The sequence below is a fragment of the Salvia hispanica genome, chromosome 5 (genome assembly GCF_023119035.1).
Source record: "Salvia hispanica cultivar TCC Black 2014 chromosome 5, UniMelb_Shisp_WGS_1.0, whole genome shotgun sequence".
NCBI lineage: Eukaryota > Viridiplantae > Streptophyta > Magnoliopsida > Lamiales > Lamiaceae > Salvia > Salvia hispanica.
In genome coordinates this window covers 5,869,829-5,896,684 of record NC_062969.1, presented here as the reverse complement: position 1 = coordinate 5,896,684, position 26,856 = coordinate 5,869,829, and the positions used below count along the sequence as shown (strand labels likewise).

Genomic DNA, 26,856 nt, shown 5'->3' with positions numbered 1-26,856 from the left:
GAAGGAGAACAACGAAGAAACCTAATCTGTAACCTAAAAATTAAGTTATAATTTAATTGTTAATAAAATATATACTAATTAGTAACATAATCCAGTCAAAATAGTTTAAACTGCCGTTGACAGTTAATTTTTAACATTGGCAAAATAGTTTAAACTGCCGTTGACAGTTAATTTTTAACGGTGCCGTCCAAAAAGGACCAAATTTGGCCCGTTTTCAATTGTGAGGGACTAAATAATTCAAAAGATAATGTTTTGGACCAAAATCGTAAAATCACTATATGTTAAGGACCAAAAAGAGACTTTACTCTATATTTTATTCGACATAACATATTTTAGCTCTTTTGCAACTTTTACACAGAAACTCGTCAATCTTAAAAAATGCATAAAATGTCGTAAGATGGTGACATCTCAATAAAGACGAGAGAAAATCTGAAATTAGAAATGTTAGCACAAAGTAGTAGTGATCGCCAAATTCCAATTCGAGCGACGATTTAAGATCCAATCAATCAGGAAAAGATAAAATTAGGAGAAATGAGGAGAAGGAAAAACTTTGAATCCGAATCGCCTGTTGAAGAAGAAGATGATGATGACAAAGATGAAGATGATGACGACGACGACGACAAGAAATCCACCTCCAAAAACCCTGAATCGAAATCATCTTTGCCCAAAATATTTATATTCTGTTTGATTGCGCGCATTATCAATTCCTTGCTCGTGCAGACATACTTCAATCCGGATGAACACTGGCAAGCTCTTGAAATAGCCCATCGAATTGCATTTGGGTAAATCAATCTCTCCTCTCACTCACACACACACGCACAAGCACAAATTTCACAGTTCAGGATTTTGAATTGTTGATTGAATGTTAGGTATGGGCATCAAACATGGGAATGGGAAAAAGGCATAAGGAGCTACTTGCATCCAGTTATCTTTGCTGCTCTGTATAAAGTTCTTGCCTTTCTTCATCTTGATTCACCTTGGTTCATGGTACTATTAATTTCTTCTACTTCAAAAAATTTCATTTTTTAACCTTTTGTTTTTCATGTTATTCTACTTCTAATGCTCTGCCACTTCTATACCTGATGTTGTTTATGTTATTCTACTTTCTGCTTGCACTGCTTTTGTTGTAAATTGTGTGGCATTGTTATAATCTTGCACAGATTAGGTCTCCTCGCCTGCTTCAGTCGATATTTGCTGCTTTTGGTGATCTCTACGTGTACAAATTCTCTCGAGTTCTGTTTGGTGGTAGTGTTGCTGAATGGGCTGTATCCTTGCTTTGCTTCAATGCTTTTGTGTGCTTCCAAACCTGCTTTTTTCGTTGTTTTTATTGGCAAATGGAATACAAATATTACTGCACCTTAACTCCGTGACAGCTCTTTGCACAGCTAAGCAACTGGTTCTTGTTTTTCTGCATGCCTCGCACCTTTTCTAATAGTTTAGAAACCGTTCTCACAATTTTGAGTTTATACTACTGGCCCTGCTTGAGAAGGTCTGCCACTGCAGTTCCATCTAGTTCTAGAAAGTATGCCCTGGCTATAGCAGCAATAGCATGTGCCATTCGACCAACAAGTGCTATCACTTGGATTTATGTTGGTTGTCTGGAGTTATTTTCAACACGTACTAAGCTAAAGTTTATTTTTCTCGAAGTGGTTCCTATCGGGTAAGTATACTAACAATCACACATGTTTTCTTTTTTGGTCTTTGTGCTTGGATTTTAAGGGCTACTTATAAAAGTTTTTATAAAATACTATTGCTTTTTACTCACGTCTCACTATAACAATAGCTCAATTATTCTTCACCTCACCTCTACATGGGAAATGCCCTAGATTAGTGTGTTCAAGATGAAGTTTGGATTATTTCCCAGTTCTTAGTCCCACAAGAAAGATGTTTATTCCTACCATTTTCTTGAGAGAGAAGGCTGTAAACTGAAAACATGGTTGACCATCAATAATCAATTTTAAGTTGATCAGAAATCCAAGGCCCATGTAAGTAATTCTATATTTTTAACTTAGATATTTATGATGCTACAAACATTAATGAACATAAAGACAGCATTCTGCATGAACTAAGGAAGATTATGTTTTCAGAAAAAGATTTCAGTAACAGTATCTTCATATGTGATCAAGATACTTCTGTTTAGAGCCAAGTATTAAAATAACTTTTGTTTGTTCAGGACCTTCAGTCATTCAGTTATTGTCTCTCGGATAATTGTTATTGATATATCTGTCTTTTTTGACTTCTGAACTGTGTAGACTAACCGAGCTGACTTTTCAGTTTTTCATGTCCTTTTAGCACCATTAGAAGATGCCTATACATGCATAAACCACTAATGGCAATTGTTTTTAATTGAACTCTAACAGTTTCATTTTGTAATGATTCTGTATTTACCTTGTAAACGGCTGCTTGTTTTCTACTTATATTGAAATCATGATGTGTATCAGGGGGATTGTGCTTGGTCTTACATTCTTATTGGACTATCAGTTCTATGGATCATGGGTGATCGTTCCTCTTAACTTTCTAAAGTTCAATTTCTTCTCATCTGGTGGAGACTATTATGGAACGCATGCATGGCACTGGTATTTGACGCAAGGATTCACTGTTATGCTCTTTACCTACATACCGTTTACCATAGCAGGCATTATTATGTCCAAAGAGTGGAAGCTTCCTGGATTGGTTGTATGGGTTCTGGGAATTTATAGCCTCCTTGGCCACAAAGAGTTCAGGTACCTTGGTTTAATTGACATCGTGCACTCTGACATCTAAAGCCCCATTAGTGCTTTTCCCATAAATACCTCTAATTCTTCAGACTCCAACTATCAGGTTTGTTCTTCCTGTGCTTCCTGTAGCGTTGATGTTCTCGGGTTATTCCCTAGCCAGCCTAGGACGAGCAGAGAGGTCGAAAGGAGGTTCATATTCACATATTAGGCGCGCCCCGAAGCTGGAATTGGCAGTCCTCTTCCTTCTCGTAACTAACGTCCCAATGGCATTATATATGAGCATGATTCATCAGGTACATTGACGTTGGTCTCAGTGACTGACGATGGTATTGCTTTTATACGAACCTCTCATTTTTTTAATGCAAACTAGTCTTAGTTTTTCTCTAATGCTTGATCACAGATCTTATTAAGGTTTTGTTTGCAAACAATATCCCATTTCAGAATTTCATTGTAAAAAGTCGCCTAATTTATATGAGTAAAATTGCCCACTTTCTTGGTATGTGTGTTTTGATGGCATGAGACACTTATTGGGGCATGGAGGGCTTATTTTGTAAAAACTGAAGGCTCCCTAATGTTTCCTTGGTATACTGTTACTTGCTAATCTCTGCAGAGAGGAACAGAGGATCTCATGAACTATCTTGCGGAGGAGGCCACAGAGAATAACGTCGAAAGCATCCTTTTTCTAACGCCTTGCCATGCTACACCATACTACTCCACTCTGCATCGCAACCTCCCTATGCGTTTCTTGGACTGTACGCCAAGGTAACAACCTGAAATCCTAAGGTTTCTCTCACTTCTATTCAACTCTCTTTGTTTACTCCAGTGTTGCTCTAAACAGTGATGACAGAGGAATCTTGGACGAGTCTGATCAATTTTTAAAGGACCCCATTGGCTTCACAACAAAGTTGGCTCAAACTTGGAACCGTCCTAGCCACATTGCTCTGTTTGATTCAGAAGAGAAGCCATTGAAGGGGTTTCTAGCCTCACATCATTTCAAGGAGGTTCTTGCTTTTATACTTGAGTTTGTTGACTTATTTCGTCGTAGATTTGAGAATTTGGAGCTTTGACAGACCGAATCTCTACCTTGCAGATTAAAAGATTTTTCCACTCTCATTTTAAGGTGGATAGAGAGTTGCAAGCATCAGTGGTTTTGTATGCTTTTCAAGGCCATTGAATTGGTGATGGTACCAAATTTTGCAGTGGTGGTTGAACAAGTGAAGAACTAGTTGTAAGAATTTTTAAGTAGTGGTGTTATGGCCCTTTTTGGGGGAGATAAAATTTAACAACTTTGTCATTTACAGCAGCTGAAATCCCATAGTACTTTCTTTTCCACCTGTAGTTTTGAGAGAGAATATTTCATTGAAAAAGAGCCATATACATAGATTGTCAGTTTTGTCTAATGAATCTTACTCTCTGCCACTGTAAAAGAGGTTTTTTTTTTTTTACAAATTTTGGTTTGTCGATTACGTTTTCCTTATACAAATAGACAGTAATATTTTAAAAGTTGGTTGAGCTATAAAATTTGATTTGGATGGGAAAGAGTTGAACTAACTGCATGATTCTAACTCCTACCATGCATCAATTCGAACAAACCAACCAACCCTAAAATCCTGAAATTTCTCCTATATAAACCTCTTCCTATCATGCATCTCCCATCACCTCAAGTACTACAAACATCTAAGATATATATAATATCCAAAAATGGTAAACCATCACCCCACCTATTCCTATCTCTTGTTGTTTTTTGTCGTTGTGATGGCCTACACGACTGAGGCCCGCCGCCTTCTTGAGTCCCCCATGCCTTTGGCAAAGCCCGAAATCACAGAGCAGCCTAAGCCTGTGATTCCAGAGTTTCCTAAAGCTGAGATTCCAGAATCGCCAACACTATCCAAGCCCGAGTTTCCACAACTGCCAAAACCAGAATTGCCAGAGCTCGAAATGCCTGTGTTGCCAACTCTCCCCCAACTTCCAAACTTTCCGGAACTGCCCAAATCACCTTGACATCCTCATTACAAGCATCTATGTTGTTCACAAATATGAGACTGATTATTATTTTGTCAATGTATCTTAACTTCTACTTTGGAGCCAAGTCCTTGCTATAAAGCGAATAACTATTTTAGAGTTGCATTTATTTTAATATTTGTGGTTAACTCAAATCAACTTTGGTCAAGTGGAAGGCTTTTTATCTTTAATGCCCAATAATGATTTAAACTTTGGCTCTCATAATTAGTAGTAATAATACTAATAGTAATACTAATAATCATCAACACCAACAACATGTATGCATAATTGCATATCAATATTTTTACATAAATATGAGTAACATCATGTTACTAACATGTTTAAGGAAATACTTGATCTCCCAGTATATCTTTTACTATCAGTAAAAAAATTTCAAGTCTTGGGTGTAATATCATTGTAAAGATGGCATCACAACAAAAGAAAATAGTAACTTTTGTAAATTTGGCCTTAAAAAGTTGAACAAATAACAGAATTATACACTCTCTGAAGTCTGAAATAAGAGAACATGCTGCAAGTCAATCCTTCACACTATTTGCAAGTCATAAATAGAATCAATTTTTAGGTATGCACCAATTTCAGGACAGGTGAACATTAACGTTTATAACTTAAAATCCAGCAATAGTATTGCTATAAAACTGAAAGAGACACGATATACACGAATGCATCACAAATGTATTCATAAAATAACATTTTTGTTAATTTACACAAATAAACATGTATTAATTGTACATATATAAAGGTCAGATCTGAGTTGTCGACTACCCTTTTAGAATTATTTTTATAGTGGTCAACAATTTTCTGAAATATGAATGGAATAAATTCAATTCATATCCTATTTAATCTCCCCATCTTCCCCATTTAACATGCATTCATCTCTGTATAGTGAGAGGAATGGTCCTAACTTATTACTCCAAAGTCCTAATATATATGAAAGCATCATGCAAGCTTGTGGAGTACCTATTTGAAGAGCTGTTTAAGATCCCATAAATGCATTGCCTCATCACATGTTTCCAGCCACCATACACTGACAATTAATTAAAACATCTCTATATATCCAACATCCTCAATTCCTCATCTCCCTGCAGCTTCTGAAAATTTAGTACTACTTCATTTTCCTCCACTCTAGTACAAAAAATCACACACACTGACACACACACATACATGTAGCAATGGAGTTGATGAGAAGAATAATCCATGTGATCATAATAATAGTGTTGTCAACAGCATTTAGCAATATTGCATTTGGAGAGGGGAGAGGAGAGCAAGATCTTGACCGCATCACGGCGCTTCCAGGGCAGCCGGCGGTCAACTTCTCCCAATATTCGGGCTATGTCACCGTCAACCAAGAAGAGGGCCGCGCCCTCTTCTACTGGCTCACGGAGGCTGCCGATAATCCGCATACTAAACCACTTCTTCTTTGGCTCAATGGAGGTTTCTTCTAACTTCTACTTAATTTTTTATTTATTTATTATTTCACCATAATTATAAAATTGATTTCGGACAACCACTCGAATGCTACTAAACCTTCTTCAACCAGAAAAATTTAAAGTTGGGTCCAATGAATAAATGGGACAGCTAACGTTGAGATAGGCCAATATATAACTTTTTCATTCACTAGTCTACGTTATTAGGCACAAATTTTGAAGTGAGGTGTATGTCGACCATAATTCTTTTCACTCTTAACATACTCCCTCCGTTCCACTATAAATGACATGCTTTCGTTTTATAGATGCCCCATCTAAGTCTAATTAACACATTTCCTAAAATAGAAACATTATTATTTTTACATTATTCTCACTCCATTCGACTAACAAAACAAAACTGTGTAAAATCCCGTGCCTCATTTAGAATGGGAGGGAGGGAGTATAGATTTTGAAAGTCTTTTTTGGTAACTTTGGTGGGATATTTTATTTACTTATATTAGGTATAATAAATATATGATTGTTGTTTTCCAATATAGTAGGTGTGAACTTATGTCATACATTAATAGTTGAGTCATTTCAAAATAACATGAAACACACAGTGAGACACGAGTCACTGTCGACTTTTAGCCATGGAAATCACTCTCACCGGTCATCACGATTCATCCCCTCTCCCGGTGCACGTTAGCACCACACCACAAGCATCTCTCTTTTTCATAAATTGTCACCTTATTTCTGCATGCCCTCTACAGTTGTACATACATATACATGATCAAACAAAACAAATAACCCCTTTTAATTTTGTACATAAATCTTTGTTTTATGCAGGACCTGGATGTTCATCAGTGGCATATGGAGCATCAGAAGAAATAGGGCCATTTAGAATCAACAAAAATGCTTCATCTCTCTACCTCAACAAATACTCATGGAATATAGGTACCAAAACACTTGCTTGTATTCATTTCTTCTCTGGAATAAGGTTGAAAAAAGAAAAGAGCCTACCTGCAGCATCAAGTTTTTTATGGTTGCAGTGGCAAATATTTTGTTTCTTGAATCGCCTGCTGGAGTTGGCTTCTCCTACACAAACACGAGCTCCAACCTCGAGGACTCTGGGGACGAAAGAACCGGTACATTCCATATCCATTTTTTGCATTCATTTGAAGCAAAAAGGGGAGAATCTCATCAAAATTTGGTGTTTATAGCTGAGGATGCTCTGGTTTTCCTGATAAGATGGATGGATAGGTTTCCACAGTACAAATACAGAGACTTTTACATCTCTGGAGAGAGCTATGCAGGTAGTACTGACCACATACCATGCATCTGCCATATCCAACACTAAGCTAACAATCTTCAACCTTACTTGTTTTGGCAGGCCATTACGTCCCACAGCTAGCAAACAAGATATATGATTATAACAACAAATCTTCCCAACCCATCATCAATCTCAAAGGATTCATCGTAACCTCACTTTCAGTCTAATATCAGGCATGAGAAATGATATTGAATGCTGCTAGACATGACAAAAATCTATTGCGCAGGTAGGAAATGCAGATACAGATAGCTACTACGATTACATTGGAACAGTGAACTACTGGTGGAGCCACTCCTTGATATCGGATCACACATATAACTTACTTTTGAAATCATGCAATAACAGCTTCAAAGATACTTCCCAGAAATGTCAAGACATGCTGATATACGTGGATAAAGAAATTGGGAACATAAATCTGTACAACATATACACAGAGAGGTGCAATGAACCACAAGGGGGAGGAAGCAGGCAGTTTCTGAAGCGCAGGAAAGTTGCACGATCTTCTGGATACGACCCGTGTACAGAGAACTATGCTGAGATATACTACAACAGGCTGGATGTGCAGAAAGTGCTCCATGCAAATACTACCGGCATTCCATACAAGTGGACAGCATGCAGGTATTTTCAAATAATATAGCAAGTTTGAAGAGCTTAAAAGGAGAATGATATATTACCTATGCATACGGCAGCGATCCACTTATAAATAACTGGAAAGACTCTCCCGCTTCAATGCTCCCCGTCTACACGAAGCTGATCGCTGCAGGGCTTAGAATATGGGTATTCAGGTGCAATCATATCAATAAAATTCATATATGCAAAAATATCAAAGATTGTTTAGTTAACCCTTCCATTTATCTCCACTGCAGTGGGGACACAGATGCAGTTGTCCCTGTGACAGCAACGAAGCTTTCTCTGAGCCATCTCAATCTCAGAATCAAAACTCCATGGTATCCTTGGTATGTTGGTGGCCAGGTAAATTAATCATATTCATAGGAATCTGCAGCGTGATTTTTGTAGGAATTTAATGAAACAATAGCTTATTATTTACAGGTGGGAGGATGGACAGAGGTGTATGATGGGCTAACATTTGCGACAGTTAGAGGAGCTGGGCATGAGGTTCCTCTGTTTCAGCCCATGAGAGCTTTCAAACTTATAGAGTCCTTCTTGTCTGGGAAAGACTTGCCAAAATCTCAGTAAGATAACAAAAATGTACTTTCACGAAAACCAGGTGGAGGAACATCTAGAAAAAGTCTTAGAATAGGATCATTCAACATGAATTGTATGACATGCTATAGTTCTCAAGCAAGCTATTCGTTCACATCCTTGTTTTTAGTCAAAGGAAGATTGTATAATGTAAACGTACATGCATTCTCTTTGACTAGAAACAAAATTGTGTTTCTACATAAAGTCATTGTTTGAACCCCTCGCTCAGGCCGGGAGGCATTCCTATACTCTGAGCTAGGTCGCTCATTCTCTCCTTCATTGCCTGGACGAATTAAGGAAATTAGAAAAAATTTAAGAGGGAAAATTTAATAAAAACCATTATACTTACGACAGAATCTTACAATAACACTCTTCTGATGTGCTTCTTTGTATGCCTCGTTGATCAACAGCGAAAGTTTCTGTCCAAAGAAGAAACCAAAGTTAATAAATTTCTCAATAATTACCGAAGAATATGTTTAATACAAGCGTAAACCAAGATGGAAGGATGAGTTTTGAATATGATGTTTTCTTTCTTTGAACTTCAAAAGATCTGAGAAATTTATTTGAAATCACCATCAGTATAAGTAAATAAAAGTAAAAGTTCCAACTAAGCATGGGAAATACATAAAGCAAAAGGATAACTTCTGTCTTATATGGGGGAACTATGCGATTTACTTGAAGCAAGTCAGTCAAAAAACATTCTGCAACTCTCCATTTCTACATGTATCTCAAAGAGAAAGACAGTATGTGTAGAAAAGATTAAAATAATTTTGTTTATCGGACATAGTAGTTGCACGCCCATTTTCAATGTCGCTTGATATATAGCTGACAATCGCATTTTTTTTTGTCAAGATTAGTACATTTCTGCTACTTTGCAAACTGGTATAATGTCCCGGGTATAGGGTAAGTACGTATTCAAGTGACCATTGGTATAAATGACCAGCCCAGGTAGTTAACAAAGAAGTAACATGCAATGGCAGTCTGAATGTGTGTACGTGGTGGTACTAAAATAAGGAGAACCATAAACAGCATATTCAACAGAAAGCGAATCCAAGGACACTCACTTCAGCTCCTAGTTCCATTGCAGCTTCAGTAATCTCAGTGCGTATAGGTTGTTGATTCCCAGACAAAGTAACCTGAAATGATGTCAAAGCCAAGGTGCAGTTACTTATCTACCAAACAAAGGTGGTTCAAGAGGGAAAGTAGGCTTATCCACGCATAGTTAGTAATATTTCGGATAAGTTCAATCATTGATGTCAAAACCAAGGTGCATTTCTGCAAGGAAATTACCTTGAGTGCTCATTACAAGCAGAATTTGAGGACATTATTGAGAGAGAAACATAATTCAAACTTTCATCTATAAGCCCATCATGCACTGCAAATTCATGCATGTACACAAAGTACTCTGCTTGAGAGATTAACTGGCTTTTCTTTCGATATTAATGCTCAATATTTTTATATTTTTTCAAAATAGTTACTGTATTTATTTGTAGTATATATGTAGTCAAAGATCCTAAAGCATTTAAGTCTAGTACAGCTGTTATTTTTATTATTGAGTGGAGAAGGGGGACGATGAGGATTAAGTGTGTGCTGCCAGACTGGAAGCTTAATTTATCTGCTGAATACCTTTATGAGCTCTCCTTCACAGTAACCCTCGAACTCTGCTCTGCATAAGGATTCCAAAAAGGGAAATGGGTGAATTGGATACCGTGATAAAAAATGCTTTAGTTCACTCGAACATACGCTGCAAGTTCTTTTTGCACTCTGACTGCTTCAACCTGGACAACCATCTGCGCCTTCTTCACTGTTTCATATAACCCTTGCATTCCTCCCATGAACCCCGCCTGATCTTCAAAATCAATCCAACATCATTTAAGGAATATGAGCTTGTAATTCGAAAAGAGAAATGCACAAGATTTAGCTGCACTTCAACTTAACACCTTAAAAACTTGCAAAACTCTGTTGAACAAATAAAACTTGGATAACTTGCCTTTGAAGGAGCATCATCGCTTTTTTCACCATTATCTTTCTTACCACCGAATAGGCAGCAAATTTTAAGAGGCTTCTGTTTCACAATCAACTTCTGGTAAGTAGACTGAGATAGACCACATATGCCAACTGGACTTGTGCTGGTGTTTAATCTGTCTGAGCAGATAAATGCGAAAGGGAAACAAGAGGAATGTTACCAAACGAAGCAAATATAGAATACTGACCTTATGCACATAGATAGTTTAAAGAGCCAAAAAAACATTTTTCAATATATAATGATATCTAAACTTGCATAATATACAAATCAACTATTTAACCACCCTATGCAAGAACAAACTTATGTTCATAAACAACACTTAAAATGAAGGAAATTTGTACCATGAACAAAAGAAAATAGTCCTACTTAGTTTCTATCCGCCCCTTAAAAATGCAGATATCCAGAACCAGGCCAAGTCCATTTCTACCATTATCTGCTGTTTCTTCTAAACTAGAAGAAAACAATCATATCAATAATTTTGAATACTGGCTGCTGCTACCTTCAACCATTTAGAATACTCCATCCCCAGCTCCGGTACCAACATTTGCATCCTAGTGAATGCTCGATGCAGAGCACAAAACATTACTCCCTCCGTCCACCAATAAATGTCTCATTTACGTTTTTACTACGTTCCACCAACTTTATCTAACTTGCTAAGTTTCGGCCAAACAAACCTCCTTACACTCCTAACTTAACTTGAAAACCGGAATTATTAAACGACAGTTCCTCCATTCGAAGATTATATGATAGGACTCTTATCCACTATTTGAGGAATAAGGGCAGAAGATAAAAGATCATCAGTAAGGCTTGATTTCACTGTTTACTAGTACTAGTTTATACCAAAATGAACCATACTTAAGAATTCAATAATATCCAACGTTTTGCACTCTAAACCAGCATAACTAAAAGGAAATTAATCCCCAAATACCTATCTAAATTCTCGTGGCACACAGAAAAAGAAAATAGTAGGAGTAATATATAATAAAAAGCACATTTCGGCGGAGAGAGTACATATGGAGCCAGAAACCGGCATAGACTTGGCAAGTTGAGCTGTAGTTGAGGCCATTTTTCACACAGAAACACGCACTCAGAGGTGAAAGAGATGAGTGGATAAAAGTAGTTATGTTGTTGGTTTTGCAGTTCAGAAATTTTACTCTTTTTAATTTGGTCGGTGCCGGTGGGCTCCAAACCCCGATCCATTTTGATTTTACATAATTATACGGGTCGGGTTCAGATCCGGCGTGGTATTATTATTTTAGATATAATAACATTATTCTACTTTCAACTGTAACTTTTATGCATTAATTTAGCACAAAAAATTGCGTCATACCATATGGAGTGACATTTAGTAAGTAAGATTTCTGAGTATTAATCAGTAACATATGAGTATAAAGTTAACTTTCGACTAATGGGAAAAAAAAAATCCCTGTCCACTAAACTAGTACTACTCCAGTTCATTTCCTATTTTTATTGGTCCACTAAATTAATCTTATATTATTAAAAATATAAGTTATTTTTAATTTATTATTATTTTTTCTTACTTACTTACTTTATCAGTTATCTATATTTTTTGTTTCTTTTTTTACTCTATCTAATTTATCTATTTTATTTTTGTATTTTAGGGCACTCACAATGGTGGCCGATCGCAAGGGCTGAGCGATCCGCCACCCCATCGCCTCCGATCGGCTCCCATTGTGGAGAGGGTGTTGATCGCCACTCACCAACGCCTCCGCCCCATGGCCGATCATACGCCTCAGCCGATCCGCCATCGGCTTTCAATCAGCCTCGAGATAGGCCCCCATTGCAGGGCGCCGGGGTTTGATGTTCAATTTTTTAAAACTTAATTTATTAAATTTCTTCTCCTATTGTAAATTGCTTATCGTTGTATTTTTTTAATATTATACTTCCTCCGTCCCAGATAATTCGTCCCAGTTCCTTTTTTACACTCATTTTGCAAAAATAATAATAAATAGTTAAAGTGAAGAAAAAGTAAAGTAAAAGAGAGAATAATGTAGAGAATAGTTTTATCTACATTATTGTTTCTCTTATTTTACTTTCTCTCAACTTTACCTATTTATTATTATTTTTGCAAAACGAGTGTGAAAAATGAACTGGGACGAATTATCTGGGACGGAGGGAGTAATATATTAAAGAATTAATTTATTGGGTATTATTATTTAGACATTGGCCTTAATAATAAAAGAAAATAATGCTAATATAAAAATGTGGGAGATGGGCACTATTAATAAAATTACAGTGCTTATTAATTTTACATTAAAAATGTGTCTGTCGAACATATATTTTTACTATATTGAATCAAAATTAATAATAATAATAATAATAATAATAAATTTGAAAGCGGGTGCCGCAATAGCCGCCGCGGTTGAAGTTTGGCTCCTGCAAATAGTGCTGCTGCGAACGCATTAAGTTGGATTTTCATGGGTATGATTCCGTATGAGCAGGCAGAAATGGGGATGGTGATAAACAGGAATGGCGCATTTATTAAAGAAAAAGCAAAGCGCCAGCACAGCCTTCAAACTCATGCTGCTACCCAACAACCTCAACAGCACACCAGGAAAATCGCATCGCTCTCTCTCTCTCTCATCCTGTGCTTTTTCAGCCATTTTTCCACTACACATAGCAGGACTCATCAATTCCTTCCTTTCTCTCTCCTCTCGCTTTGTCCATGTCTACACAATGCCTACATCGTCTCATTCTATTCAAATCAGGAATCTCTTCTTGACTTGCAACTTTTTCCCAACAACAAACCAGAGTCCCAACATCACACTCACCTCACGCACCACCAAAATTAAAGCAGAGAGAGAATTTTGCGTGTGCCACAATTGCCCTTCTGCAACCCCAGCCCCCCAAAAATCCCCCATCTTCATCATCAACTTCACTCCCTTTCCAACAACTATGACTTTTTATTTTGCCGTGGGCTTTTTCGCCCTTTGCTTTAGTCCACACAGGAAACAACCCAACCTTCCCACACGTCCCCCTATTTCATCTCTCTATCTATCTCCCCTATTCCTTCTTTTCTTTATTACTCGCCCATCTCTCTTCCGTCTTCACATCTTTTTCCATTTTCCTCGTTTCCGTGTTTTCACAGCTAACCCCTATATACATCCATCCCATTCCCGTCTGCAAAATCAAAGCTTTTCAAAAGGGGGCCTCCTGCTTTGATTTTTAATTTTATGTCAATGAAGATCCAAGGGGGGATTTTGGATCAAACGACGCCGTATGGCCTTGCTGCGAGAGAGGATGTTAGGGCTAAGCATAAGTATCAGACTCTTGTTCAGGACTATCACGACTTGCAAAAGGTATTTTCATTCATTCTTCTATTTTCAATTTGGGGATCTGAGCTTTTATTTGCTTATTTGTTGATGGGCTGCTGTTTTATGTGTAATTTGCTTGGATATTGATCTTTGGAATTGATCTGCTTGTTTTATATGGATTGATCTACCTCTTTTTGTTATTACTTTAATGTTTTCTTCTAAATATTAATTTGTTGATGTTGGAGTTCTTACACTAGAAATTGATGGTGTTTATTATTGTTTAGGATTTCTTTTGTCATATCTATTAGGTTTCCCAAAAAAAATTAGATTAGGTCTTTAGGGTTACTTAAACTTTTATCATGTGTGCAGTAGTACTCATTTCCATGGTTGCTCAGATTAAAATAATTATTAACTTACTGCAAGATGTGTATCTCTTCATGATTCTTAGCCAAAAATGATGCAATTAGAAGGTGTGTGTGTTTAATTGGAAGTTTCAGTTTGTTGCTCCAATAGTTAGTCCCAGCATGTTTGGTTGTTTCACTGTAAATAATGTAAAGATGTCTTGTTACTCTACAGGAAGTTAATATCATGAGAAGCAGATTAGAGGCGGGGAAGCAGAGCAAGATGGCTCTCGCTGCTGAAGTTCGGTATGCAATAATCTTGCTTCTTACTCTAATAACAAATATGAAGATTGTGTGCTTTATCTTTGTCTAGATTGTATCCTCTGTGAAAGGCGTTGCTGTTAATTGTTCTGTGAGTGAGATATGTCATGAGCATAGTCTGCAAGTATGAACCATGGAGCGACTTTCTCAGCATGTTATGTTTCACTAGGTCTTCTGTTAATTCGTTTTTATTCAAGATTGTGTGTGCGGTGGCAATGGATATTCGCGTTCCTCAGTATAATTTGTCAATGGATACAACTAATGTTGAAGTGCTCAATGTCCTGTTACCCTAATGATCTTTTATTGTAATCCACAGGTTTCTACGCAAAAGATTTAGTTACTTGGTGAACATGAAGACTAAGAATTCGCCACCGAAAGAAAAATTAGGACAGTCACCAAATCTGCAGAAGCAAACTAAGCAGACTGAGAGACTTCGCAGAAAAGAAGCCACGCTTCCTATTTTACCCCCGATTCCGGAAGTCAGACCGAAGAAGAAACAGTATGTTAGTAAAAAATTAGGTTTGTTTGGCACGTCTCCAGTTGGGAATCCTGATTTTAGCCACAAAGTAAGGCTAGACACTGGGAAAGTTAATTTGATGCAGATCACAGCTCCATTTCTTGACTTGAACAAGAAAGGAAGAATGAATGCAAATGATACAGCTCCGAGCAATGCAGCTACAGCTTTTGATTTGAACCAAGTTAGTAGTTCTAGTGTGAGAGAATCGTCATTGCCCAGCCGAGCGCCTATCTTTGACTTGAATGAAATCTCGGTATGAAGCTATATGCACAAGTGATTACTTATAAATCTCCAAGTGTCATGCATTCTTATATTCTATCTATGTTCAACAGATGGGTGACGAGGATGAGGATTTCCAGACTAATGACGAAGTGGTGAAGTATGAAGAAAGCAGGAGAAGTTTAATGAGACATCCAAATGATGAAGTACAAAACGATTTGATGCTGTCCATATGTAGAAATGCTGGTGAAGGGTCGTCTCGTGTGGGGAAGAGGAAGATCTCGTGGCAGGATCCAGTAGCATTGAGAGTTTGAAGCGCCTTTTCAACCCTGTAATGGTGGCTTCCGTGCCATTGCTTTGGCGCGTTTTCTGGGATAAAACCTTAGTTAATAGTAGTACTACTTAAAAGCACTGCCTGAAATGGACAAACTAGAGCTAATTTAAGGATTATATAGTTTATACCCTGTAGTTTGCTCTAGTTTCTGCTTGGACTTGATAGCCTCTATTGCATGATTTTATGTAAAAAAGGACGAAAAGTCAGTTTAAATCATGCTTCTTGCTGATTAGTCTATAGAGAATGAATCGACCTGTGTTTATTTCGCGTGTGAAGTGGAGTAGTAATTAGTAGATTCAATTTTGTTTTGTCAAGAGAATATTTCAATCATAAACTCAATGCAATTATGTTTTTGGATATGGTCGGAGGAAAATTATATTTTTATGCAATAAACTGCAAATTGTTATCTACCTTTGTATATAATCTGAAGTTTCATAAATGACTCCTTAATCATTTTTATTTTTAGTAAATATCAATATATTTCTTCTAACTTATTTCATTCTCTCGTTATATTCTCTATTCATCTCTCTCCATTTTTCATTCTCATTTTTTATTTAACTCACTTAACATAATTTTTTTAAATCGCATGCCGAACTGAAATGCAGTTGGCATCACCTAATACTCTCCCTACTTCATCCCCTACTCCACCCTTCACAAACATAAGTGCGGGACCCACCATCATATTTTATGTTTGTGAGGGGATGGAGTATGAAAAGTATTAGGTGATCCCAACTGAAATGCAGGCATCCGCTACTGCGTAATGGAGGGAGTAAGATTTTAACTAATATTTTAATTTAATTTTATTGTATTAAATAAACCATTTCTTTTTAATATTTTGCCACATGAGTAACATATACTCATTCCGTCCCAGAAATATTGTCCCAATTCCTTTTTCACACTCGTTTTGTAAAAATAATAATAAATAGTTAAAGTAGAGAGAAAGTAAAGTAAAAGAGAGAATAATGTAGAAAATAGTCTTACCTACATTATTCTTTCTCTTATTTTACTCTCTTTCAAATTTACTTATTTATTATAATTTTTGTAAAACGAGTGCAAAAAATGAACTGAGACAATCTTTCTGGGACGGAGGGAGTAATAATTACTAAAAGAATTAATTAATATTCCACCTCATTTTCTTCCCCTCGGCACCACTTACAATTCGAAATACATCGACTTTTTAAGAACCGATCCGACCAAAAATGCTCGAGTTATTTGAATATGTAACTCGCAAATCACAAATCCCGAAATCTTGGAAATAGAAATGTTTCGTAAATAAAAAAGATCAAAATAAAGATCAAAATGAGATTTCCATCATCACTATTCTGAAATGTTGATGTAGTATGTAATAAGGGTTAAATCCACCGAGTATTCAAATTTTGAAAGTTTTTCTAAGAAAGGAAATGGTGTATACATAGGGAAAGCCGTATGCAATGAAAAATGCAAGCACGGCTTGGGCAGGGGTTTTTCTTTATTTAGTAAACGTAACAAAATAACAAAGAAATTATCTACTCCATCCGACTAGTTCCGGGTTCGATCCCGGGCAACCCACTTCGTATCGAAATTTTATGTGTAGAAATACATATTTTCTTTTTGAAATCCACTTCATTTAGTTAGAATATAATAAATGTGAATGGATCCAGATAGTTATTAGCATTGTTGACACGAACATATAGGTTATGTTAGTAGAGGGCCCTATAGAGACTGTGGTCAGAAATCCATAATAGAGTCCAATCACAACGACCGAATTCATTAGCTTCATGCATAAGGATACCTAGTAGAAAAGATTGAAAAATCATCACAAACCTCCTTTTTTTTCTTTTCAATTGCAATTTCTGGATTATTATATGATGATTTTTGAACTTTTCATATATTGATATGAAGTAAAGGCAGGAAGAGGATATATATGAATAGAAACTGGATTGGGATATAACTTAACTCGAAATACAGAAACAAATGAAAAGATACAATCCTCCTAAGAGGCCAATAATCCTCTCACCGAGGCCTACGGTATACACCGATAACAATTGATCTCTTCTGGATACCTTTCTCAAAAACCTCCATAGTTTATATAGGAGTTTACATTATAATAATCCCACGAAACTTGCACCTAATTGATCCCAATCAATTCCCAATTGGGAATTGATTCAAATCACATCTTATTTATTCAAATTAAATCTAATTTATTCAAATCCCTCCAATTCCTACTTACTTAAAATAGTGCATAATCATAACATTTCATAGTCAACTCTTGGGCTGATTTTATTCCAATTTATTTCCTGCAATTATTCCATGAATGGGGACTGATATCAATTGCCTCCCGGAGAAAAACAGCCTTGTCCCCAAGGCTGAGGGCTGAGATCCCTGACACTGTCCACCCCCGTCTCGAATTCCTCGTTAATGGCATCATCGTCATCGTTGAGGACAATGACTTGGAGAGTTTTGGGTGGACAGCGATGCGTTGGGCTGTACTTGAGACCACATTGAAAACACGTGCCTGCAGCCCTATGTTTCTGATAGTCCTCTTGAGACATGTGTCTGAAACGGTGATTAGGGCGAGACCCCGAGGGCGGCGCAAACGATGAGGCTGTGTTTGAATACGTATGGCCCCCAGAATTTGGCACCATGGAAGAATTGGGTGAGTAAGGCGCTGGCTGTTGGGGTGGCCGAGAATGTGCCTGCAAGGGGTAACTTGAATGTTGTGTAGAGGACTGAGAAAAGGAGTTACCGGAGCTGTTAGGACTGGTCAAAGGTGTCGACAAGCGCTCGATACGTTTGGCCATTTGAACTGCATCCGAATAAGTCGCAATCCCATGATCAGTCAGCTGCAGGCGAATATGTGGTTTGAGCTTCGCTAGAAAGAAACCAAGAAATTGGTTGTCGGTGAGATCGGGCAATTGAGCTAAGTGCGACTCAAATGCAGCAATGAAATCCGCCAGTGACCCATCATGCTTGGTAGCAGCGAGGGCTTCATAACTATCACGAGCCGAATCATCGCTAAAGCGAATGAGGAGTTCACGTGAAAACTGGTCCCAAGAAAGGGAAGGAAACCTACGATGGAGAATTTGGATCCAGGGAAGAGCAGGTCCAGATAAAGCGATTAGGGCAAGGTCCATGCGGTTAGCATCAGTAGTTTTGTGGACCATGAAGTATTGTCCTACCCTCGCTAACCACCCTAGAGCATCCCGACCATCAAACGACGGAAGAGCCATCGGATGTTGAGTCCCGTTAGGTGGACTAGAGGCATCACCTGCTGCAGATGCATCATCGGCCTCGTGATCCAGTGGATCCTTGTGTGGCACATTGGTTTGTGAAGCACGAATCTCCTTCAATAGGATATCGAACTTCTCGTTAAACTCCACTTTAAGATCTGCCACTGCCTTCTCCAATCCTTCCACACGCAATAGCGTGTCATCTGAGCGTGCTTCTGCGGAGCGAGTAGAAACCATCGTTCACCGCACCAATTGATATGAAGTAAAGGCAGGAAGAGGATATATATGAATAGAAACTGGATTGGGATATAACTTAACTCGAAATACAGAAACAAATGAAAAGATACAATCCTCCTAAGAGGCCAATAATCCTCTCACCGAGGCCTACGGTATACACCGATAACAATTGATCTCTTCTGGATACCTTTCTCAAAAACCTCCATAGTTTATATAGGAGTTTACATTATAATACTTTAAGATCTGCCACTGCCTTCTCCAATCCTTCCACACGCAATAGCGTGTCATCTGAGCGTGCTTCTGCGGAGCGAGTAGAAACCATCGTTCACCGCACCAATTGATATGAAGTAAAGGCAGGAAGAGGATATATATGAATAGAAACTGGATTGGGATATAACTTAACTCGAAATACAGAAACAAATGAAAAGATACAATCCTCCTAAGAGGCCAATAATCCTCTCACCGAGGCCTACGGTATACACCGATAACAATTGATCTCTTCTGGATACCTTTCTCAAAAACCTCCATAGTTTATATAGGAGTTTACATTATAATAATCCCACGAAACTTGCACCTAATTGATCCCAATCAATTCCCAATTGATTCAAATCACATCTTATTTATTCAAATTAAATCTAATTTATTCAAATCCCTCCAATTCCTACTTACTTAAAATAGTGCATAATCATAACATTTCATAGTCAACTCTTGGGCTGATTTTATTCCAATTTATTTCCTGCAATTATTCCATGAATGGGGACTGATATCATATATAGAAAAGAAATAGAAAGAGATAGACGAAAAATGACATCTGTTATGTCAACGATCCTAAGGGGAATATTAAATGAATGGAATTGGGATCTGGATTGAATATAATGAAATAGAGGCACTTTGAGGTTCCCTCTGAAATGAGGCATGGAAGGGAGCTGCTACAAAGAAGTTATAAAGGAGGGTTCGAGCTCATATTGGTCATGGTTGAGAACAGAAATTGAACTCTATGAGATCTAATCTCTTGTTCCTCAGTAGCTCAATGGTAGAGCGGTCGGCTGTTAACCGATTGGTCAGAGGTTAGAATTCCACGTGGAGAGATTTGATTCATTCTGAATTACGAATTCAGAATAAAGGAGCTCACTTTGACCGTTAAGAATAGGGAACCTATTCCTGTCTTTGTTTCTATCTCATCGTATCCCATTCTGTTCCCGACTACTACTACATTATTAATTAACTGAAAAAAGATACAAACAACCAACGTATTCTTGGAAACAGCTTGGAGGTTGTTGTATGCGATGAGCTCTTGAATTGCACGTGTTCTATTCGTCCTCTTTGTTGGTTGGCTAACCATCTGATAATATTTCTATTAAAAATAATATCTTCCACCAAAGACCATTAAATTTAAATGTTGCAATGTTTATTAGAATAGCCTAGGAGTATCTAGAATTCTCCAGATTTGATAAAGGCGGTTCATAACCGACATTGATGTATTATAAATAGGCATTAGGCAATTTTGTAGTGTGCACAGAAAGTCTGCATGTTTAGTTTCATCAATTGCTTCAGTCATTGTGTTACACAGCATGGCGTGTAATATTGTTGTTCACTTGAAAATTTTAAAAATGGCAACATACTACATATCAAAGATATATAACTATTAATAACAGCTAAATGAATATGAATTAACAGCTCAAATATAACAAAGTTGACACGGCCTGGGATATTGAAGAGCTGGCACAGCCCGGGTACCACTAGCGCGGCTTCGATCAACTGGCAGATAAGAAGGTCAGCTGTAGTATATGTCTGGACTGTAGCTGTATCGCATGACCATGTCTGGACTGTAGCTGTATCGCATGACCATGGATTATAGTTGTATCGCATAACCATGCAGCGTACGCCATGGTCAATGGTTGTTCATTCCACATTTCCAATATCAAGGACCATTGGAGATCTGAACACAAGTACAAAGGCAGTCACTTCTGCCCTGCTTGTGGCAATTGTATTGTTGATCCCCTTCATTACCGGACGTACGGTGATAAAGACTGTCCTCGTTTAACGAATGAGATGACTGCAAAACAGCTAGATGCCAAAGAAGCCACTGACTATGTCAAGACACTCCCGCGAGCAGCAATCTAAAGAGACACTCCCGCGAGCAGTAATCTAAAGACGCCTTAGCCTTAAATGCTTCTTTTCTTTCTTTAACCATCTCTTTGTCCTTTTCTTTCTTTAACCATCTCTTTGTCCAGATTATCCGTTGTAAGGGATAATCTTTGAATGTGTTCTACTAATTAATCGTAGGGGACAATGTCCATTTTTTCCTAATATTATAAAAATATACTTCTTTTGTCTCTGAAAATTTGTCACTTATTTCCTTTTTCGCATGTCCCTAAAAATTATCACCTTTCACTTTTACATTTTTGGTAGTGGACCTAATACTTCATTAACTCATTCTCCCTCACATTTTATTATAAAACCAATACCCTCTTCGTCCCACGTTACTTGAGGCGTTTCTTTTCGGCACGAGATTTAAGAAAGTTGTGTTTAGTGAGTTAAATAAAGTAAATGAGAGAATAAAGTAAGAGAAAGAAGAAAATAGATATGATTAGATTTTTTTTAGCGAAAATGACTCAAGTAACTTGGTATATAAAAGTAGGACCAACATGAGTGAGTATAAAATAAATTAAATTAATTTCCCTAACTAAAGTAAAAACAAGAAGTAAAAAGAAAAAAATATTAAGCAAACAGTAATTTCTTACCACCTTTCTTAATCACAAGATAATGATTGATTGCAGTAATCTAGATAGACTGCAGTGAAAGAAAAAAAAAAGCAATTAGAACACCATTCAATTTTATTAATATTGCTCGGTGTCTGATAGGAGTTTAATCCTATTCAAGTTAGACGATGGCTTGTCGTGATGGTTTTTTTGAATGAAAAGGAACGAAAGAAAACAAAGGAACATAAGGATTTTTATTCTTGCTGAATGATTTAAGATAACAAGATTTCTATTTATATTAACTAAGGACTGAATGATTTAAGATAACAAGATTTCTATTTATATTAACTAAGGACTTAGGGTTGGTTTGACTCGCTTTTGCATATCAGGAATGAACTATTGAAGAAGCCTCAACATGGACTTATGTATACGCTCGACTCACTACTCTATTATGTGGATTGGAATTTAGTATTAATAAAGAATAAATATTCTATGCATTTTTAAATTGAAAGTATTTTTTTTTATCTTCAAATTAAACAAATACAAAAATATAAGGCTCGAACCAAAATTAATGAACCCCAAATTAGAGGTATACTAATCATAAAGTGTTGAGTTTTGTAGAGAATATCTCAAGTTTTGGGGGGGTGAAATTTGGGTGTAAAGGTTGAAGAGTTTATGATTTTCATGGAAGAAGTTGTAGGAGAAAGAATTTGGAACTCATATGCTTCATGCTTGTGTGTATGTTTGATTCTTGGTTTCGTATTTGAGGTTTGATTTGAAATTCACGAGCCTTCTAGATATATCTGTGCTTGATGAGTCAATGACGATGGATTGAGTTGATGAGAGTTTGTACTTGTGCGCGAGAAGCTTTTGACTGGGTTTGGTAGTTTTATTGTTATCAAGATCCATTGGCGCAAATGAATAACATTAATAAAACTTCAACTTAATTTAATCCATAAAATTAAATACTATCACCTTACAAAATAAATTATACTACTATTAAGCTCCAATGACAAAAGAAACCACAGCAGAGAAGATCGCAAGGAAAATATCTTGGATTAAAATTAAATTATGATCTCACAAAATTAGCAAAATTTAACATGACGAAATAAACAATTTGACAACTAATACAAAACAAGAGGACTCTCAAATCCCATTCTCCGGCGATTATGGCCTTGATTAGCCACAATGCGTAACCAAAATCTCTTTTTTTAAAAACTAACCTTTTCCTCTCTATTAATACACTATTACCACCTCCAGCAAAATATCCATCCAACCAACATCACTTGCATATTTTGTCTATGAGGTTGCAAGTCGCGTTGCTCCCGAAACAAGGCACGAGGTCTAGAACAGGCTCTCACAGGCGGCAACCTCAGACGCCTCCGCATCCAGCAACTGCTTCCCAGCCGAGTCGTTACTCACAGTGTTCTTAACAGCAGCAAAGACGGCCTTTTGGAAGTAGTCATCGCCCACCTTTGCCACGATCTCCTTCACGACCTTGAAGTCAAGTGCCCCTGCCAACACAAGTTTCCCAATAATCTCACCAAAATTAGCCGGAGCTTTTGGTAAATCAATGGCAAGATCTTCCAGTAGCGCTGCGTAGCTGAGACACCCTGTTCCAATGTCATCAGCATTAACAACCTTCTTTTCAAACAAGTAGCCCATGAGTTTAGAAACTGGTTCGACGCATGGGGGTGCTTTCTCCAATGCGAGTGATATAGCTTCTTTGACAAATTCAGAATGATAAGCTGGGGACTTCAGTTCTAGAACACATTCCAATGCTTCATCGAGAAGTCTGATACTAAAGTATTCCTCCATCAGCGATTTCGTCTTTCTCTTGAACTCGTCAAGACTCAATTTTGCAGTTGGAGGCAATGGCTTGACAGCAACTGGAGCTTGTCTAACTGGCGCAGGTGCTTCAGATACAGGTTCAACAGTAGGAGTTCGAGCAGGAACACCCGTACCCTGCATGAGAGCACTAGTTTTGCTACCCATGAAACCACCGGTACCTTGAGGTAGGAATCGTGGGTTAACCGAAGGTGTCTTCCCTGGCAGTTGAGGCTGAGCACGAGCAGGAGGCTGAGCCATTGAACCATCACCCCTCGGCATATTTCGAGATCTAGGAACCTCCCAATTGTCATTATCCATTCCCGGCATCCCTGGCATTTTCCTTACTCCGGGCATCCCTGGCATCATACCACCTGTACCAGGCCGGTTCATTGGAAAGCCAGTAGGAGAGAGACCCCCTTGACCCCCAGCCATTACTCTGCTGTTTCTCATGCCAGCAGTAGCACCTGGGCGTAACCCCATATTCTTCTCAGCTTCCGTGTGAATCTCAGTAATTGTTTTGGCTTTTACCTTGAAAATAGCAACACACAAACACAAATATATAACCACGGAAAATATGTATGAAGTGAAAATAATAGGGCTATGAATGCTACCTCTTCACGTCTTGGTACCCAGTTGTTTGCACGTGTATCTAGAACATTGCGTATCATAAACCTAAGTCGTGCAGCCAGCTGAGGGTGTGCTCCCAACTCCTTCAAGCGACTGAAATATGTATCATTGATACGCTTTGATTTTTGGTTCTCATCAAGCTGTTTCCCAATTGTGTTGAAGAACTGACATATGGCCTCAACATTCTCCTCTTCTGGACAACTTGAACTGTCCTGTCCCAGGAGTTCCTGCTCAAAAAATTTCAAGTCACGTATAAGCAAAGAGGAATAAGATCAACTTCTGCAATAAAAAGAACAGCAATGGCACACACAAGATGAGATAGGAAAAGAGAACCTGAACTATGTGATGAACAATCCTCTCGGGAACCATCTTCTGTTTCAGAAGTTCTCCAATTAAGCGGATATTTCCAAGCGTACGAAGTTTGATTAACCTCTCCTTGTCCCTTTTCTCAGATTCTTGCTCAGGAGCAGTCATTTGTTTGACCTCTTCCCTCAATTTGTCGGCACCTTCAAATGCTTCTTGGCAGATGTTCAAGAGAATTCGCTTAAATGTAATCTCTTTGCCACCGGGCACATCTGATGGGAATGGAGGAAGCTTTGCATTGAGGTCCGAACAGAGCAATGCATACATGGGGCAAAATGTCGGCTCCAACACAGCCTTGTCAAATATCAAGGAGATAACGCCCTGATGACAAAATAATAAAAAGCTCTTAGAAACAAACAAATTATGGTGTATCAAGATTGAAGACCAATGGGATGAATATAAAAACAACAAGAAATCTAATTCCCAGGATCTTTTACCTTTAAAATATCAGCTGTTGTTATCCCAGAGTCTATTAATTGACCCTTCAGAAGATCAAATTTCTCAGGAGTCAGCTTGTTCAATATCCTGCATGGAAGACACAGTGATAAGGACAACTTATACATAACAAGAAGTCAGTTTCATCCTACACTATAGCATCTGCAAACTGAATTCATCAACAATCCAAAAGACTGTGTCGGCTAGTCAATTTAATAATCCAACCCAAAACTCCAGTTTTTGGTATTTCCTGTATAGTATCTTAAAGCAAAACATTGACAAACAATATGGGTAAGAATGTAGGACTGCATAAAGAACACTATAAAAGATAGATAGTAGAACCAACATAGGCAAGAGTAGAAGAAAAACTGCTAATAAAACAAGGCAGTATATGGGCATCAGAAATAACATTAACAAAATAGGTTTTACCCCTTCACTGTTTTCAGAACACGCTCCTCCTCAGATAGATTACCCCTTCGAGCAGACCATGGTGCATCAGCCTTGATTAGAGTCTGTACAGCCTGTTACAGACACAGCACAAAAATACACTCAATAACTTCAGAAAGAACCACAAATAATGGTAAAGTATAGTTATGACTAGCATGAACTCTCTTTTTCTCTATCGTCACACCCAGCATAAATAACTGGGGCTTAATGAAAGAAAATAGAAGGAAAGGAGAAAATAGGGAAGATTCCCAGGATCCTTTAGGCATTTTAACCAAAAAAAGCTTGGGTAGTATAAGCCATAAGGAGGCCTAGGGTATATACATGACAGATCGACATATTAGATACACTACCCAAAAGTCTGCAGCCAAGATCACATTATTACAAATATGAGCTTGTTATCCTGGCGAAGTACTTCAATATCTAGATACAACTTCAGACCAGGCCAGGATTAGATCTCAAACAGTATTGTATTAGCATATAAATACACAGTAAATTATCAGAGGTAACTTACCCCTTGGTTTGAAGATAACTGTGATCTGGCATACTGTGAGTTAGTTTGATCTTGCTTATTGTACTGGTTAGCATCTTGTTGCCACCTTCCACCAAGGTCCCTGTCTCTTACTGACTCCCAGGATCTCTCCTCAGCAGGAGCAGGCAACTGTGTAGAACGATTACGCCAGTCACGGTTGTCCAGCTCAGAGAAGCGGCTCTGGAGCTGATCTGAAACCTATAGAAAAAAGTATAACAAGGAATTGTAAAGTCATCAATGCAAACAAATGCCCAGAGCTGAAAAATGAATGGTAACTAAACTATATAGGAGGAGGAAGTAACAAATAATGTCAAGTGAATATAAGATTTCTATGGAACTTACATTGCTTTCTCCATGACTCCAGCTGATATCTGTACCAAACTCAGCTTCAACTTCTTGTTTAACTTTCAAAATTTTCTCTGGGATGGTGGTTACCACCTATAGAAGAATATCAAGCAAAAAGCAAACCGCTGCTATTAATACAGAAAATCACTACCATGCTAGCTTCAAATAAGCTAGATCATATATCAACAAAAATCCATCAAATGGTGAACATCTCCATCTCTAAATAGGTAATGAAAGACCTAAAATCATGTAAGGACTGAAAAATAGTGGACATGTAAAGAACCTGGAAGAGATGGTAAATTATTTTGCTTTAAAATTTTTAGATAGTAGATGCTACATGACTACATCTCGTACTACATGTCGAAATGAAAGGATGAACATGCAAAACGTGTTTACTATAAATCATCACAACCTATCAAGGGTT

The 26,856-nt window shown here is 37.6% G+C and overlaps 5 protein-coding genes across 5 annotated transcripts in view; 3 read left to right on the top strand and 2 right to left on the bottom strand.

Moving 5' to 3' along the window:
- Positions 1-386: 386 nt before the first annotated feature.
- On the top strand, positions 387-4,166 carry LOC125188457 (mannosyltransferase APTG1-like). The gene is made up of 9 exons (XM_048085305.1): positions 387-782; positions 870-987; positions 1,161-1,265; positions 1,374-1,660; positions 2,442-2,723; positions 2,821-3,010; positions 3,328-3,479; positions 3,556-3,718; positions 3,808-4,166. Exons 1-9 carry the CDS (start codon positions 532-534, stop codon positions 3,889-3,891), a joined length of 1,632 nt encoding a protein of 543 aa, XP_047941262.1. The 5' UTR covers positions 387-531; the 3' UTR covers positions 3,892-4,166.
- Positions 4,167-5,609: 1,443 nt separating this feature from the next.
- Positions 5,610-8,958, top strand: LOC125190395 (serine carboxypeptidase 24-like). Its single transcript, XM_048087702.1, has 9 exons — positions 5,610-6,170; positions 6,989-7,096; positions 7,192-7,287; positions 7,363-7,455; positions 7,533-7,618; positions 7,699-8,090; positions 8,162-8,257; positions 8,339-8,444; positions 8,523-8,958. Exons 1-9 carry the CDS (start codon positions 5,909-5,911, stop codon positions 8,667-8,669), a joined length of 1,386 nt encoding a protein of 461 aa, XP_047943659.1. The 5' UTR covers positions 5,610-5,908; the 3' UTR covers positions 8,670-8,958.
- On the bottom strand, positions 8,714-11,854 carry LOC125190396 (nucleoid-associated protein At2g24020, chloroplastic-like). Its single transcript, XM_048087703.1, has 7 exons — positions 11,713-11,854; positions 10,666-10,820; positions 10,419-10,519; positions 10,302-10,341; positions 9,740-9,811; positions 9,038-9,094; positions 8,714-8,958 (listed from the first exon to the last, which is right to left on the bottom strand). The coding sequence occupies exons 1-7, from the start codon at positions 11,765-11,767 to the stop codon at positions 8,881-8,883; spliced, it is 558 nt and encodes a 185-aa protein (XP_047943660.1). The 5' UTR covers positions 11,768-11,854; the 3' UTR covers positions 8,714-8,880.
- Positions 11,855-13,243: 1,389 nt separating this feature from the next.
- LOC125186544 lies at positions 13,244-15,970 on the top strand. The gene is made up of 4 exons (XM_048082925.1): positions 13,244-14,021; positions 14,553-14,623; positions 14,955-15,408; positions 15,488-15,970. The coding sequence occupies exons 1-4, from the start codon at positions 13,896-13,898 to the stop codon at positions 15,686-15,688; spliced, it is 852 nt and encodes a 283-aa protein (XP_047938882.1). The 5' UTR covers positions 13,244-13,895; the 3' UTR covers positions 15,689-15,970.
- A 6,921-nt stretch (positions 15,971-22,891) lies between these two features.
- The window catches only part of LOC125189291 (eukaryotic translation initiation factor-like), a 5,305-nt gene continuing 1,340 nt past the window's right edge, over positions 22,892-26,856 (bottom strand). The window contains exons 2-8 of the mRNA XM_048086583.1: positions 26,430-26,525; positions 26,070-26,285; positions 25,541-25,632; positions 25,114-25,201; positions 24,647-24,997; positions 24,298-24,540; positions 22,892-24,214 (exon numbers count right to left, since the gene is read on the bottom strand). Of these exons, the coding sequence (XP_047942540.1) occupies positions 23,201-24,214; positions 24,298-24,540; positions 24,647-24,997; positions 25,114-25,201; positions 25,541-25,632; positions 26,070-26,285; positions 26,430-26,525 (2,100 nt within the window). The 3' untranslated portion in view covers positions 22,892-23,200. The remainder of the gene's footprint in view (positions 24,215-24,297; positions 24,541-24,646; positions 24,998-25,113; positions 25,202-25,540; positions 25,633-26,069; positions 26,286-26,429; positions 26,526-26,856) is intronic.